The sequence below is a fragment of the Haliotis rubra genome, unplaced genomic scaffold, assembly GCF_003918875.1.
Source record: "Haliotis rubra isolate DU_JTF1 unplaced genomic scaffold, ASM391887v1 Scf293, whole genome shotgun sequence".
NCBI classification, from domain to species: Eukaryota; Metazoa; Mollusca; class Gastropoda; order Lepetellida; family Haliotidae; genus Haliotis; species Haliotis rubra.
The window spans coordinates 969900-986651 of NW_025766961.1; the positions used below are offsets into that span (position 1 = coordinate 969900).

The window sequence follows — 16752 nt, forward strand, 5'->3', positions numbered from 1 at the left end:
CTTCTGCTAGCAGAACTACACTCCCGGACCAGCCTGCGCAAAGGTCGACTCAACCATCCCCTGCGGCGGACTCAGACGATCATCGAACGATCTGCATTCGCGAAGGCGTTCGCGAAGGAGGAATCGCCCATCCCCGGATGCAGCATCAGCCGACCAGCGATCGCGAAGGTGTTCGCGAATGACCAGTCGCCATTCCCCAGATGCGGAATCAGATGTTCAGCATTCGCGAAGGCATTCGCGAAGGAGGAATCACCCATCCCTGGATACAGAATCGGACGACCAGCGTTCCCGAAGGCGTTCGCGAAGGAGGAATCACCCATCCCTGGATACAGAATCGGACAATCAGCGTTCGCGAAGGCATTCGCGAAGGACCAGTCGCCATTCCCCCAGATGCGGAATCAGATGATCAGCGTTCGCGAAGGCATTCGCGAAGGACTTCAGATACAGTATCTAAGACGGCTTCCGCATCATGCAGATTGTCGAGGGATTCGCCGAGACATCCGCGAACCCACAGTCGCTCATCTCTGCGCAGGTCACCCTACAGACGCAGTTCGCCGGGCCACTCCCCACGCCGATCCCTACGCCGATCTCCACGCAGGTCTCCGCACAGGTCTCCGCACAGGTCTCCGCGCAGGTCTCCACGAAGGTCTTCACACAGGTCTCCACGCAGATCCCCAGCGAAGCAGAGACATCGCAGTACTTAGTCTCTCAACTGAATGCTACATGCCGTCAACAAGCCTGCGCGAAGGCATTCGCGCAGGCCATCTACAACGCAGAGACACCGCAGTACTTAGATTCTCAACAGAACGCTACATGCCATCACCGAGCCTGCGCGAAGGCATTCGCACAGGCCATCTACAACGCAGAGACGTCGCAGTACTTAGCTTCTTAACAGAACGCTACATGTCGTCTACAACTTGCGCGAAGGAAGGCGCTATCTTCAGAGACTGTCAACAGATGATGAGCCTAATAAGGGATCTTCAGGCCGACTACCTACATCAAGGGCATCAACGACGCCTTGCAGATCATCACTGGAATCACCATTTCGGAATGTATTGCCAGGAAGGCAATCCCGGACTACGAGACGATTACCTACACGCAAGGCGCCATACAGTCACACCACGCCGACCACTACGCAGATCGCTACGCAGATCTTCAAGGTTATTCAACCAGGACAAAAGGTATCGTCACCCTAGACAGGAAAGGTCTTCGTCTGTACACAGACTGAAGGACATTGTAATACAGTTCAAGAGGGGTACTCTTGTCCGAATTCATCACCGGGACGGATCTTCAGACTGAATCCAGGATTCACATAGATTGTTATATCTACATGAGAAGATTCATGGCCATATAGAAGATCTTCACTTTCGTACAGATCTGCAGAGATTCTCACTGGCGGGGTTCAACAGCAGCCTTGCTACGGCAAGGAAAATACATACTCGTCAACGATTCCCTGAGCAGAATTTACAACAAGTTCAGCATTAATTCTACAATTCCGACGCTTCATTGATGTATGCAGTCTACAAGCTGACAATGTGAAGATTTCAGTTGATCATCTGTATAAAGGGCGACGGCATTATCTTCAGGATTGAAGTAACAGTCACAGCTGCCGGGAAAACAAGCTACCCACATCGGTATTACGCGGCGAAATATTTCGCGCCGAAATATTTCACGCGTTTAACATTCTTCCCTCGATACATGTCGTCACTCGTGTAACTTCGGAAGGCTACGGAAAAGACCGACAGTTGATCAGATATCAAAGTCGGCACTAGATTCTACAAGGACCTTGTTCCTGCTACACCGGTAACGTCACAGTGCGGCAAGCCAAAGGAATCAAAATGCTTTATTTTGATTTGACCACGAGAGACAACGCCCTGCGCAGAGGTCGGACGTAGTTCACAGGTCAAGAAATGGGTTACAAGTAACAACAACATGTCAGCGAGCGAGGAAGGCCTCCATTACAGTCTAGTTAGACGGGACCTACGTGATTTGGCTGCCTTCATGGGGTTAGAGACCTTCCCTGTCATCATTGAAGACGATTCATCAGACGACTTGCAGCAACATACGTTGGCCAGACTTAGGTGGCGGCAGCCAGACAACTTTTCTATAGACTTCCCAGCGATGGCAGTCACAGAGTCGGACATCGCTTCATTTCCCTTACAGACACGGTAAGGGTTTCAAGATCGAAGGATATAGATACAAGTCCTTGTATCTCAAGCACTACTTTCTCTGTTATTACTACGAAGTGGTGGAATCTGTTGGTTCTTCTCACGTCAGCACAAGACATGACACGCAGAGAGAGTCTACAACTACGCTCACTACTGGTCTTCGTGAATGTACAACTGGACGATCCGGACCCCTTCGGACTCCCGGACAGATTAAATCCATATCTAATATGGTGGACTCAGAGCAGTACAAGACGCATCTCTATGTGGACGCATCTCTCCAAGATTGGGGAGCACACCTCGACAACGATGTGTCAGCTGGGATATGGACCATAGCAGAGAAGATCTGCACTTCCACATGCTGGAAATGAAAGCAGTGATAAACGCCATACTCCACTGGATCAGCATTTTGAAGAATGCTCATCTGACGGTACATACAGTCACCTCCACAGTGACGGTCTACATCCACAGAAGGATCAACAAAGTCGGCGAACCTTCTGGACCTCTGCTTTCAGCTGGTCAGCATAACAGTCAACCTGAATGTCCAGATCAGAGTATGCCACATTCCAAGAACAAAGAATGTGATTGCAGATACACTATCCTGTCCAACGCAGCCATTCTCAATAGACTAGATGCTACATTCAGAGATCTTCAAGCAGATCATACAAGAGATGGTAGCACCATTAATAGACCTCTTCGCCACAAGGGTCAACTGATAACATTCGTCTCACCAATACCAGATCCACGGGCATGAGCAACTGACACGCTAAGCATCTCCTGGCTAGGACTAAACGCTTACGCGTTTTCTCCACCAGCTCTAATACCAGGGGTATTGCAGAAATCAGTCAGGCGAGAGACCCACAACTACTTGGGGCACGCCTTTTTGGCCAGCGAGAATAGGATTCCCTATTCTCATACAAGAACTAGGCCTACCTCAACTGCAACTACCAGAGTGGACGAATCTACTAATACATCCTCACACAAAGCAGGCGCACGGCAACCCAGAGGTGTTCCGGCTACACGTGTGGACTGTATCAAGGCATGCTTGAACAAGAGAGGATATTTCGCCGGGGCAGCGAAAGCAGTCTCACTAGCTTTACGCAAGTCTTCACGCAACTTGTCTGACGACAAGTGGTGACGCTTCGAGACAAATGATACTTTTTGAGGATCGACTTCACAGCCATGATAGTGACACATCCTCAAGTGGCGGACTACCTTTGTCACCTAGACAAACGAAGCGGTTAAAAGGGTCAACACTCTCAACATACCTAGCGGCATTGAGCTCAGTTATCGCCATGAGGATGAGTGCAACTGACAACAGTACCAGAGTTACTGGCCTTACTACTCCCTTTTAATTAAATAAAAAATAAAATGCAGATTTCTTCATGCGCCTTTTCCACGTCAGCAGATATGCTCAAGGCGCAACAATGACAGATTAAAAGAGTCTCCCACATTTATACAGCAATATGTACGCTTCCAAAATAGAGTTCCTAATAATACATTGAAAACAGGTATGTTTTGAGTCCTGACTTGAATGTGGCAATACTATCAGAAACTTTCAGATTGTAGCGGAGTGAATTCCACAAGGTTAGGGCTGCATATGAAAAAGTCCGGTTTCCAAAAGTTTTAAGCTTGAAGTTTGGCACCGAACAGAAACTCCTGATTGGATGATCGAAGGCAGCTTGTTTGAGTAAGGAGTAAGCAGGTCAGAGAGATATGGGGAGCAAGTCCGTGGCGGGGCCATGTAGGTCAAGCAGAGGATTTTGTAGTTAAACTTCTTGCCTTGATGGGGAGCCAGTGCAACTGTTTAAGAACAGGTGTGATGTGGCCATGTTTGGGAATGCGACTGATAATCGTGCGGCCGTGTTCTGCACCTTCTGTAACTTATCCAATAGCCTCTGACTGATCCCAAACAACAAGCTGTTGCAGTAGTCGAGCCTTGAAATCACAAGCGCCGAACTAAGGCATGGGTGGCTTCAGCTGTAAGATATTGGCGGATGTAAGCTGATGGAGCTTGAAGATGGAAATAGCAAGTCTTACAGATGTTGTTCACCTCGCGTTTCCATTGACAGTGATGTATCAAAGTATATGCCTAGATCTTTGACAGATGAGCTTATAGGAACAACTGCATCGGCGATGGTTAGGTTCTTAATGGGACATCTTGAAATTTGGTGACTTGTTCCTACCAGAAGTGCCTCAGTCTTCGTGTCATTGAGTTTAAGCATATGAGTTGTCATCCAGGACTTGATTTCCCCTGTGCAGTTTGTGAGTTCTTGAAGTGACTGATTTAGATTTTGCAGTGGTATTTTCTTGAGGAGTTGGGTGTCATCTGCGTAAGAGTGATGCGACATGTTGTGGACTGATGTGATGTTGGCAACATGACCAGTATACAGCAGGAACAGCAACGGTCCCAAAACAGATCCCTGTGGTACTCCATGTTTGAGAGTAATGCTGTCAGATCTGTCTTTCCCTATCATTACACACTGCCGTCTGTCACAGAGATAGGAGCTTATCCAGTTCAGTACTATGCCGTCAATTCCATACTGGGTTTTCAGCAGATTTAAAAGGATACTATGGTCTATGGTATCAAATGCTGAGGAGAGGTCTAAAAGGACCAATGCTGCTATGTCACCCCCATCTACATTCCGTCTCAACTCATCACTAACTTGTACTAAAGCTGTTTCAGTACTATGACATTGTCGGTATGCAGACTGATGCTTGTCCAATAGGTTATGATTGTCCAAGGAGGACCAACATCAGAGATGTGAAACCATTATAGAGAACATCATTCGAGTTCTTGATGCAGAAGACGCTGTTCCTGATAACCTTAGTAACAGCAGCAAGGATGTCGGAAATACATGCTCTGAACCTCGAGGGAACACGATTTGATGAAAATCAAAACATCGTGCATATGGGACTGAGATGGGACTTCATAGCAAAGAATCAACTGCCAGGTCATCCAGCCAGACAGTTCCACGTCCCAACACTATCATCAGTCCTTGGACCACAGGATATCAAGTGTCTTTTCGTCTCGATATAGACAGAGACACAGACGGAGGTCTTCCGCACTAAGATATCAAGCTGGATCAGAACTGTCATACTACGGGCCTACAAAGCAGCAGGACTTGTCCTCCAAGAGTCTCCAACCCACATGAAGTTAGAGCTCTGGCGTCAACGCTCGCTCTACATGGGAATCGCTCTATCAGTACGAATATGGAGGGCTGCTTCTGGAAATGGGACAGGATGGTTGCCAACCACTACCTGAAGGACATCGCCACATGCCTCTGGCTTTCACCATTTCGGCCCACTTGTTGTAGCACAACAATTGACAGTCCCACAAAGGCGCTGAGACGGAGTCTCGCCCTTTTATCACATGACTTACAAAGCCTACACTCCGGAGAGGTTTGCTTTAAGTCTATATGCACGTCTAGGACAGACTAGCATAAGTAATCTGACCCAGTACTTGTAAGGATACTTATACAGGAATGGGTCGCTTCTCCACTTGGTGCTTGCATCAAGAGATGGAGTCGCAAAATCCACATAAAATGTTAACAGAAGAAAGGACCTAAAGTTAACTATTGTGGTCCCCCCATCTAAAGGCAGCTGGAAGGTCAGGGTCGCAGCAGCAGCAGAGATTAGCAGTTAAATTCAGTGCCAACACGAAGTTCCCATATGGGGGTATAGAGACGTAAATCACTACATGAAATCCAAAGTAACTTGCCCGCCGCCTGTCCATCGGATTCTACAAGCATTAAGCATGAGTCAGGATAGGGAAAAATATGTAATTTTCAGAATAAAATTGATATTTTTATACTTATCCTGACTCATGAGGTAAGCCCACCCAGCCTCCCCACTAGACACTTTGGATTTCCATGCAAATTCAAGTGTCGGGCTCATAATCAGGAGAGAGTGAAGCATGTGGGGACGACGGCACCACAGTTTCCCGCCTAAACAGCTGGGGAGATAACTCTTGGGAGGAGTGATTTTACGTCTGTTCTTTATTGAAGGGAGCTTCAATAGGAGATACAAGTGTTCCACTAACGTTCGCAAGAGGAAGGAGACAAGCATTAAGCATGAGTCAGGATAAGTATAAAAATATCAATTTTATTCAGAAAATTACATGTTCATTTTTACGCAATCCGAAAATTATTTTGAAAAGGATTTCTCAAATAATATGCATGGTCGTCAATTTCCTGATATCAGTGGCTTTCTGCTCCATTACTTGATACAACAGCAGGCAATACCTCGGTTTTCGAAGCTTCGTATGAATAACATGTGAGGCGATTCGTTTGATGGCGGGTTCGAAAGCTCTGAACATCAACAATATCACTGTACCCTTGCCGAGAGTATTTTCACAGTTGTAAGAAGCGATTTTATTGGATAAAGATTGGTTTCTAATGATGCTTTTTCACTACAGTCTGCTATAAAGATCGTGATTGGTCAAAATCGTACACGTGACCTAAGGCAGCCAAACCATGTTCCTCTAGAATGTTGTCCCTATTGTGACGTCACAATATATATGTAATGACGTCATATTGTAACTGCTACACTACCCTGAAGAGTAAACAACAAAACATGTTGGAGAAAAAAACATTCTATTTTTATTTGTCTATCTGATGACTGAATGTTTTCTTGTTTTCAGATACAAGAGAATATTTTCTGTTGGGACACATGGAATCACAACCTACAATCCGAACACATATGAGGTTACAAATCAGGTATGTTAGTGGACAACAAAGCAACTTCCCTTCGTGGTTATCACTTAATAATGAACACGCATACATGTTTGCGTAGATATTCGTTCAGCAGATTATTGGAAAATTTGTCTTTTTGAGCTTAAGTGTACTTATTTAAAGACCTGATTGCACCACATCAATACATATCTCAAGATATCTGCACAAATGTATGATGCTGAATTTTTGCATTGACCACGTATCACAATTGTCTTCAGGCCCACCTGATAGAGCAGTCAGAGTTACTCTTTTTGATTTCATGGCTCACATGCTCCATTTGACAAACACATGCTTTGGACTTATACCAGATGGGGACCAGAAGTTGAGGTTCAGAGTTGCCTTGTGGGATTTTGTTGCTATAAACCAACAATTAATGAAGGAGATTGTATCTTCACAATAGCACCAGTCTCTTCATTTCAGAGGCAATAGGCTGACGTGTCATTGTGTCCAGTGCATGTATTTTTGTAAGATGCCAAATTTAATAATTTTTTCTTATCCTGACTCATGATCTTTTGCTTATCTCCCTTTTCTTTTCGAATGGTAGTGGAAACACTTGAATCCCTTGAATTTTCTGAAGCGGACGTAAAAATACACTCACCCATGAGTTACCTCCCTTTTGCCCTTTTCCTGCGCAAACAGTCATGTGACCCGACTTCCTCGTCACTTTCTCCCTTTTACGTCATTTATATCCTTTTTATTTAGATCCTATTCTTCAAAAGTAGCGGGATTAACTGCACAAAAATCTCCTCAGAACCTACACATTCATGAAGGTTAATGATGTTTCTTAAGAATCCAGGAGGGACTCACGTCCATATACAGATCATTCACCTACGGGCAGATCTTCAGGCAGTCAAGTCGTCCCGGTTAAGAGCTAACGACTTGATAGATACTACCGGAGAATTTCAGCGCAGCCTTGGTAAGGCTATGAAGTTCCACAGTCAACATATCCCCGACGTCCAAGCCAGGGATTTCCCACTACTTCACACAGAACCCTTCAGAGATTGATGTGAACTGCAAGATCATCAACGACTCCCGTTGTAGATCTTACACTGAAGTTGCAAGTATCAACTCTACAAACACCTTTGTGTATTCAACACAAAGGGGGTTATTTTACGACACTTCATTGAGACCGATGAATACAGTCTACAAGCAACAGCCCGTTAAGCAAGTATGGAATTTCAACTGATCATTTGTATAAGATGACGACTGCATTATCTTCAGGAATGAAGGAACAGTCACAGCAGCCAGGGAGTCAGTCTACCTACATCGGTATTACGCGGCGAAATCTTTCGTGCGTTTACCATTCAGCCCTCTATACACGTGGTCACTCGTGTAACTTCGGGAGGTTACGGACAAGGCCGAGTGTTGATGAAGAAATCAATGACTGCACAAGATTCTACAAGGATCTTTTTCCTGCAACACCAGTGACGTCACATCGCGGGAATCTGAAAGGAATCAAAATGCTGCATTTTGATTGGTCCATGAGAGACAACGCCCTGCGCAGAAGTCGGACATCGCTCACATGTCAGGAAGTTGTCTACAGATTGTAAACAACATTTCAACATGGGAGGAGGGCTCCATTTACAGTCCGTTTACAGTCCAGTTAGCAGGGTACAGCGTGATTTGACCATCTTCACAGGATTTAGAGACCTTCCCTGTCAGCAGATTGAAGACTGTTTATCCGGCAAATTTCAGCAACATATGTTGACGAAATTTGTTCGCGGCAGCCAGTCTACTATATATAGACTTAACAACGATGGCAGTCCCAGATCCGGAGGTTGCTTCGCTTCCTTTACGGACATGGCAAGGATGCCACAGAATTACAAGGTCGTCTCAGAGGATCGTTGTGTCTAGATACAAGCCATCGTATCTCAAGCACCACTTCTCTCTTTTACCACTACGAAGTTGGCAGAGCCTACTCAGTCTTCTCACGTCAGCCCAAGACATGACTCACAGAGGAAGACTACAATTGCGCCCACTTTAGGTGCGTGAACGCCCGTTTCAATAGTCTGGACTCCTTCGGACTACCGGACGGATTGAAACCATAATTCTATAGTGGACTTGGAAGTCGAATATTTGCAGAGGAATCTACTTATCAGAGCGGAGTGCAACACTCATCTCTAAGTAGATGCATCACTTCAAGGCTGGGAAGCTCACCTTGACAAAGAAGTGGCAGCAGGGAAATGGTCGAGTCAGGAGCAGTCTGCATATCAACATGCTTGAGATGAAAGTAGTAGGACCTTACTACACTGGTCCAGCATACTAAGGAATGCACAACTGATGATCCACACGGACACAGTGGCATTCTACATCAGCAAACAAGGATCAACAAGGTCAAGATATCTACTAGACCTCAGCTTTCATCTGTTCAGCATAAAAGATGACTTGAACATCTACATAAGAGCATGCCACTTTCTTTGAGCCAAGAATGTGATAGCAGACGCCATATCTCGTCCAACACAAGCAACCCCCGACGGAATGGATGCTACATCCAGAAGCCTTTAGATACATCATACAGACGATAAATTCCACTAAAAGACCTGTTTTGCAACAAAATTCAACAAACAGCTACCCACATTCGTCTCTCCGATTCTCGATCCACAAGCATGGGCAACAGATGCTCCAAGCATCTCCGAGGTAGGACTAAACGCTTAGGCGTTTCCTCCTCCAGCTCTAATACCACAGGTGTTGCAGAAAATCAAGCAGACGAGGAAGCTGCAACTGATATGATCGCGCCTTTCTGGCCAGCGACAATGTGGATTCCTATTCTCACACAAGAATTTGGAAGTCCAAAACTGCAACTCTCAGAGTGGCCGAACCTGCTGATACATCCGCACACCAAGCAAGCACACGGGAAACCCACAGTGTGCCAGCTACACACATGGAGTGTATCAAGACTTGCTTGACGAAAGGAGAATGCTCCGCCAGAGCAGCGAAAGCAGTTACACTAGCTTTACGCAAATCTACCCGCACCTTGTATAACGACATGTGGCAGAGTTTTGAGAAATACGCCTTGGAAAAAGGCTTCACAGCGATGAAAGCAACTCATCCTCAAGTGGCGGAATATCTTTGTCATCTCAGACAAATAATACAATTAAAAGGTTCAACGCTATCTACATACCTAGCGGCCCTCAGCTCAGTAATCACCAGGAAGTCGGGTGTTAAACTGACTAAAGTACCAGAAATACTGGCCTTACTACGATCCTTCAAATTGGAAGATCAACAAAGGAAGTTTAAAGCGCCGGCTTGGGATCTCAACGTAGTTCTACAGCTTCTCACCAGTGATGCTTATGAACCACTAGACAGGACATCCTATGAGTTTCTTACACAGGAAACTCTCTTCCTGATCGCTTTGGCAACAGCAGCATGGATGTCAGATATACATGCTCTAGACTTTGAACGTATACGTTTGATGCACATCACAACATCGTTCATCTGGGATTGAGATGGGACTTCATAGCTAAGAATCAACTGCCAGGTCAACCCGACAGACAGTCCCACGTCCCAGCATTATCATCAATCCACAGGATATCCAGGACCTATCCTTATGCCCAGTCAGAGCACTGAAAATCTTTTTACAAAGATCTAAAAACAGGAGACGAAAATTCAAACGCCTTTTCATCCCTATATCGGCGGAGACACCCACAGAGATCTCACGCACTACGATATCATTCTGGATGAGAGCAATCATCCTTAGAGCCTACAAGGCAGCAGGACTTGAGCGCCTCCACGAGCCTCCAATCCTCTTGAAGTCAGAGCATTAGCATCTACGCTCGCCTTACATGGAAACTGCTCAATATCTACGATAATGGAAGGCTGCTTTGGAAGTCGGAGACGGTGTTTGCCAACCACTACTTCAGAGACATCGTTTCCAGAGACGTCTCCGGAATTCACCAATTGTACCTCTTGTGGTAACACAACTAATGGTTCCACAAAGGCGCGGAGAAGGATCTCACCCCTTTATCACGTGACTTGCAAAGCCAACGTTCTGGAGAGCTTTAGAGTCCATGCGCACGTCTAGGACAGACCAGCATGAATGATAAACCCTGTACTTGTAAAAGAATTACTCGTACATGAAGAAGGATTGCTTCTCCACTTGATGCAAGCATCAAGAGATGGAGTTGCATAAATCCACACATAATGTCAGCAGAAGAAACGTTCCAGCAGATCTGACAAGTTGTGGTCCCCCCAAACTCATCAGAAAAAGATGGAAGTAAGCATCAGCAGCAGCAGCAGTGCCATCAGAAGTTCCCATGGGGGGTAAATAGGACGTAAATTCATCAGTAGGAATCCAGAAGTGGCTTGACCCACCACCAACTCCGTCGGATTCTACAAGCAATAAGCATTAGTCAGGATAAGGAAAAATACGTAATTTTCTGAATAAAATTGATATTTTATACTTATCCTGACTCATGAGGTGAGCTCTCCCAACCTCCCCTCAAGGCACTCTGGATTTCCCAGTAAATCAGTGTGTCAGGCTGTAAAATACGGAGAGAGTGAGGAGCATGGCGACAGGTGGCGCCGGTTTCCCACCAAAACCTGGGGAAGGGAGATGACTCCTGGTGAGTGATTTTACGTCCGCTTTTTTTGAAGGGAGCTTCAAAAGGGGATTCAAGTGTTCCACTAGCATTCGGAAGGAAAGGGAGACAAGCAATAAGCATGAATGAGGATAAGTATAAAATATCAATTTTATTCAGAAAATTACATTTACTGGTGCTATGTTGAGTACGTTGCAGGGGCAGTCTGCTGGTACAGGGGCTAAGAATAGATCGGCTACAACGCAGTTGACTCCGACTCAAGCTAAGAAAAAGACACCATCCTCTTCTACATCGCAGAAGAAAGCATCTGTTACCAGATCGGAGGGTAAATCTACGCAGGCTAGTAAGTCAATGCATCAGAAATCCTTCAACAAAGAGATATTACCTCCACATGAAGTAGACGTTTTTGATGATCCCCCACTACTTCTACCCGAAGTGCCTACGAGATCAGCGACTCAATCGACGTCTACAACTACTAGATCGTCTCCTGCAACGGTCACAGCAGGACAGCTGTTTGACGAACTACCACCTACCTCTCAACGCAATGAAGTTGAGGCAAACAACTCATCAGTGTTCGCGAACGCTTCTTCTACACCGCAGCAGCTTCAACCAACTCAGAACTTTGACCCAAGTGAATTTATGAGACAATTCACCAACCAGATGATGACCATGATGGAACGCAGGTTCGAGGAAGAAGCGAAGGCTCGGCGAAGCCTCTCATCTACTGACATCATGCGCAAACCTAGGGACCTACATGAACCTACTGACCTGTGCGAACCTACTCCTCAGAGAACTACGTCTCAAGACTATGTTGGCGAACGTACACCTTTACGAAGGTCTCCACAGTCGGACGACTCTGTCATCTTGGAGGTGGATAGAAGACATGAGATGCCTACTCAACATTCTACATCTGCGAACCCTCCACGTTCGAGAACATCGAAGGATCCATCCCCTACACCTAGCCGCTCTAGATCGAGATTTCACAGATGTTCGCGAAGTCACTCATCACGAGACAGAGGTTCACGAAGAGAAGGCTCACATCACAGACAATCACGAAGGGATACATCTAGAGACAGACATTCGCGAAGAGAAGCTCACATCACAGATGTTCGCGAAAGGGTACATCTAGCAACAGACGTTCACGAAGAGAAAGCTCACATCACAGAGGTTCGCGAAGAGATGAATCTACAGATAGAGGTTCGCGAAGAGAGGACTCTCAACATAGAGGTTCGCGAAAGGATGATGAAGGTTCGACAAGGGATACAGGTTTGCAGATGGATGATACGCGGAGGCCTAGCTCTAATAATCAGGAGACACTGAATGAGCAAGCGGACTTCGTCTTCCCAGACGCAGAGGTTACAGCTTGGATTGCCAACGGGTTGAACTTGGAGTCTCCTTCTAAGGATAAAGATGAAGTCTACACTTATATGATGCGTAACGATGACTTTGACTCCGTCACTATCCCTCCGATTGAACCTATATCCAGGGTACCCTCCAACCTTCGCACAGCTTTCGCGAAAGCATCCAAGTACCAGAGTCAGCATCTGCCATCATTTAATGTGAAGAGATTCCCTCTACATCATATGGATCCATTTTCAAAGGCGCCTGAATGGGATGATAACATAAAGTTAGTCAACGACTCCCGGAACAAGATGTATAAAATAGAAGTCTTCCACCCCCAGCCGTTCCTGTAAAACCATCAACAGTGGGTGGACGTCTACAAAGGTACTGGAAAAATTGGGGAATACTAGAGGACGACTACGTCTCCCAAGTACTGCGAGAAGGATACAGAGTACATCTCAAGGCCACACCTCCGCTCACCCTCAGCCGGACGGTCTTCGATTATCTTCGACGGTCTTCGAACTACATGAAGCCATCAACTCACTACTTATGAAGGGGGCGGTAGAGATAATAGATCAGCATCATCTCACTGCAGTCTTCTACTCCCCAATTCTTCTAGTACCCTAGAAGAACTCCAGGGAGGAGTTCTGACTGATTTACAAAATGTGCAAATTCAACAAAGACTATCTACTGAAACCAGACAGGTTCAGAATGATCCACCTACCTCAACTCAGACTACTCGTCTGTCCAGCAGATTACATGGCCAGCATAGACCTTCAGGATGTGTACCTACACATCCCCATACATCTGGAATCAAGAAAGTATCTACGATTCCTATTCAGAAGGCAGCACTTCCAATGGAACGTCCGACCGTTTGGAATATCTTCGGCTCTGTGGCTATTCACACAAGTAACCAAGCCTATAGTCACATATCTACATCATCGAGGTCTACGCAATTCCTTCTACTTGGACGACGGAATTCAGGTTCACCAAGATGCCAGTCAACTCAGACTACAGCTGAACTTCACGATCAAGTTGCTCACTCAACTAGGATGGCTGGTGAACCTAATGAAGTCAGAGTTGGAACCAAAACAAGATCTGCAATTTCTGGGGATAAGGTTTATCACAACACAGAATCGTATTGTCGTCCCAGAAGATCGTTGGGTCAAGATACAAGCCATGATTCCACTAGCAGTCATCTCTCCATTAACACTACGATCATGGCAAGTTCTACTCGGTCTACTAACCTCGGCGCAGGACTTGACTCGCACAGGAAGGTTACAACTAAGACCACTGCAACGGTTCCTGACAAAACATTTAGACAGCGTCGACACAATCTTGCTGCCAGACAACCTCAAGAGGTATCTACTGTGGTGGACACGCAGGGCGAACGTTTGCGGAGGGACCCATTTACAAGAGCCGGCCTTCGACACACATCTCTACGTAGACGCTTCGATACAAGGCTGGGGTACGCATCTCAACAATCAAGTTGCATCAGGAAGGTGGTCCAAAATAGAGCAGCATCTTCACATCTGTCTGCTGGAGATGAAAGCCATGATCAACTCCTCACAACTATGGTCGAGCTCGCTGAACAACAAAATGCTGATGGTCCACACGGACAACTCGTCAGTGGCATTCTCCATAAATCGGCAAGGATCTACAAGGTCTCCAAACCTGCTACAGCTCACATTCCAGTTGTTCCACATCACGGAGGAAGCAAACATCTGGATAAAGGTGTGTCCCATACCCGGAGCCAAGAACGTACTTGCAGACGCTCTCTCCCGACCACTGCACCCATCACCTATGGAATGGATGCTCCATCCAGAAGCATTCCGGCTCATCATAAGGGAAATAGGATCCCCTTGCATAGACCTGTTTGCCACGAGGTTCAACAAACAACTACAGACGTTTGTCTCACCAGTTCCAGATCCTCAAGCCTGGGCAACAGATGCACTGAGCATGTCTTGGGAAGGACTAAACGCTTACGCGTTTCCATCCCTGATATTACTACCGGAAGTACTGTTGAAGATCAAACAGACACAGACGCTACAACTGACTTTGGTCGCGCCATACTGGCCAGAGAAAGTATTGTTCCTAGACCTAATAGAAGATCTCAGAAGTCCAGTTACCAGATTGGCCGAACTTACTCATACATCCGCACACCAAGCAAGTCCACAGGAACCTGACAGCATTCCAGCTACAAGTGTGGACCGTATCAAAACATGTTTGAAGAAAAGAAGGGCAGCCAAGGCAGTAGCACTAGCGTTATGCAGATCTACTCGTAACCTGTATGATGACAAATGGCTGAAGTTTGAGACTTATGTAAGGCAGAAAGGCTTCATTGCGATGAAAGCTACTCATCCTCAAATGGCGGAATACCTGTGTCATCTTAGACAGACCAGACATCTGAAAGGTTCGACATTATCTACATACCTCGCCGCCATCAGTACAGTCATTACCATGAAAACAGGGATCAAGTTGGCGAAAGTACCAGAATTACTTGCTCTGCTGAGATCTTTTAAACTGGAGGACCAGCAAAAGAAGTTCAGAGCTCCAGCCTGGGATCTGAATGTAATTCTACGTCATCTTACAAGTGATGCCTACGAACCTCTAGATCAGACTACCTTCGAGCTGCTAACACAGAAGACTCTGTTCCTGCTTGCGCTAGCCACGGCAGCTCGAATATCAGAGATACATGCGCTGGACTTTGGTCAAACCAGATTTGACACGGGGCAACATGTTGCAGTTCATCTAGGACTTAGATGGGACTTCATTGCCAAGAACCAACTACTGGTCAGCCAGATAGACAGTTCTATGTACCGGCGCTAGCTACAATCCTTGGACCAGAGGATATAGAGGAGTTATCCTTGTGTCCGGTCAGAGCCCTGAAGATATATCTTCAAAAGACTAAGACAAGGAGACAAAAATTCAAACGCCTGTTCATCCCATTATCCACAGAGACATCAGCATAAGTCTCAAGAACGACAATATCGTTCTGGATGAGAGACGTCATATTGAGAGCCTATAAAGCAGCAGGACTAGAACCTCCTAGAGCTTCCAACCCACATGAAGTCAAAGCACTGGCGTCAATTGTTCTATATCTGCAATTATGGAGGGCTGCTTTTGGAAGTTGGACACGGTGTTTGCCAACCACTACCTCCGAGACATAGCCACTGAAGACGTCTCAGGCATTCACCAATTTGGGCCTCTCGTTGTAGCACAGCAATTAACGGTTCCTCAAAGGCACTGAGTTGGAAAATCACACCCTTTATCACGTTGACTTGTTGATAACTTTTACTAAGGAAAAGTATTAGTTTGAAAGTCCATGCGCACAGTCTAGGACAGACTAGCATGAGTGATTAAAGATCCTGTACAGGTAAAGATCTTACCTGTACGTGAACGGGTTGCAACTTATTTATGATAAAGATCTTATCATAATCTATGGGTTGTTATAAGATATCTAGTAATAAGAAGATACTAGTTTATCTGTAGACACATGAATCAACATGATTCAACTTGTCTGAGACTGAAGTAAGACAAGAAAGTGGTCCCCCTGAGTTATAACGGAAGTTGGAAGAATAGGATCACGAAAATGCCGTTTCGCAGTTCCCATGGAGGGGGATACAGGACGTATCTAAGGACAGCTGTTGAATCCACAAAGTGGCTTGACCCACCACCAATCCGTCGGATTCTATAAGCAAAAGATCATGAGTCAGGATAAGGAAAAATATGTAATTTTTCAAGTAAAATTGATGTTTTTATACTTATCCTGACTCATGACGAGAAGCCCCCCCAACCTCCCCGCTGGAAACACGAAAAGAAAAGGGAGATAAGCTAAAGATCAGGAGTCAGGATAAGTATAAAAATATCAATTTTACTTGAAAAATTACATCTTTCTAAGGATAATTATGATTAATCTAAGGCAGAAAACAACCGGTGTCAGTGACCTAAATTAAGAATCCTCACACCGGGCTA

General features: G+C 45.7%; 1 protein-coding gene across 1 annotated transcript in view; it reads left to right on the forward strand.

The window, feature by feature from the left end:
- The window catches only part of LOC124282143 (dnaJ homolog subfamily C member 13-like), a 303611-nt gene that overhangs the window by 24850 nt on the left and 262009 nt on the right, over window positions 1-16752 (forward strand). The window contains 1 exon segment of the mRNA XM_046718113.1: window positions 6808-6883. Within this exon segment, the coding sequence (XP_046574069.1) occupies window positions 6808-6883 (76 nt within the window).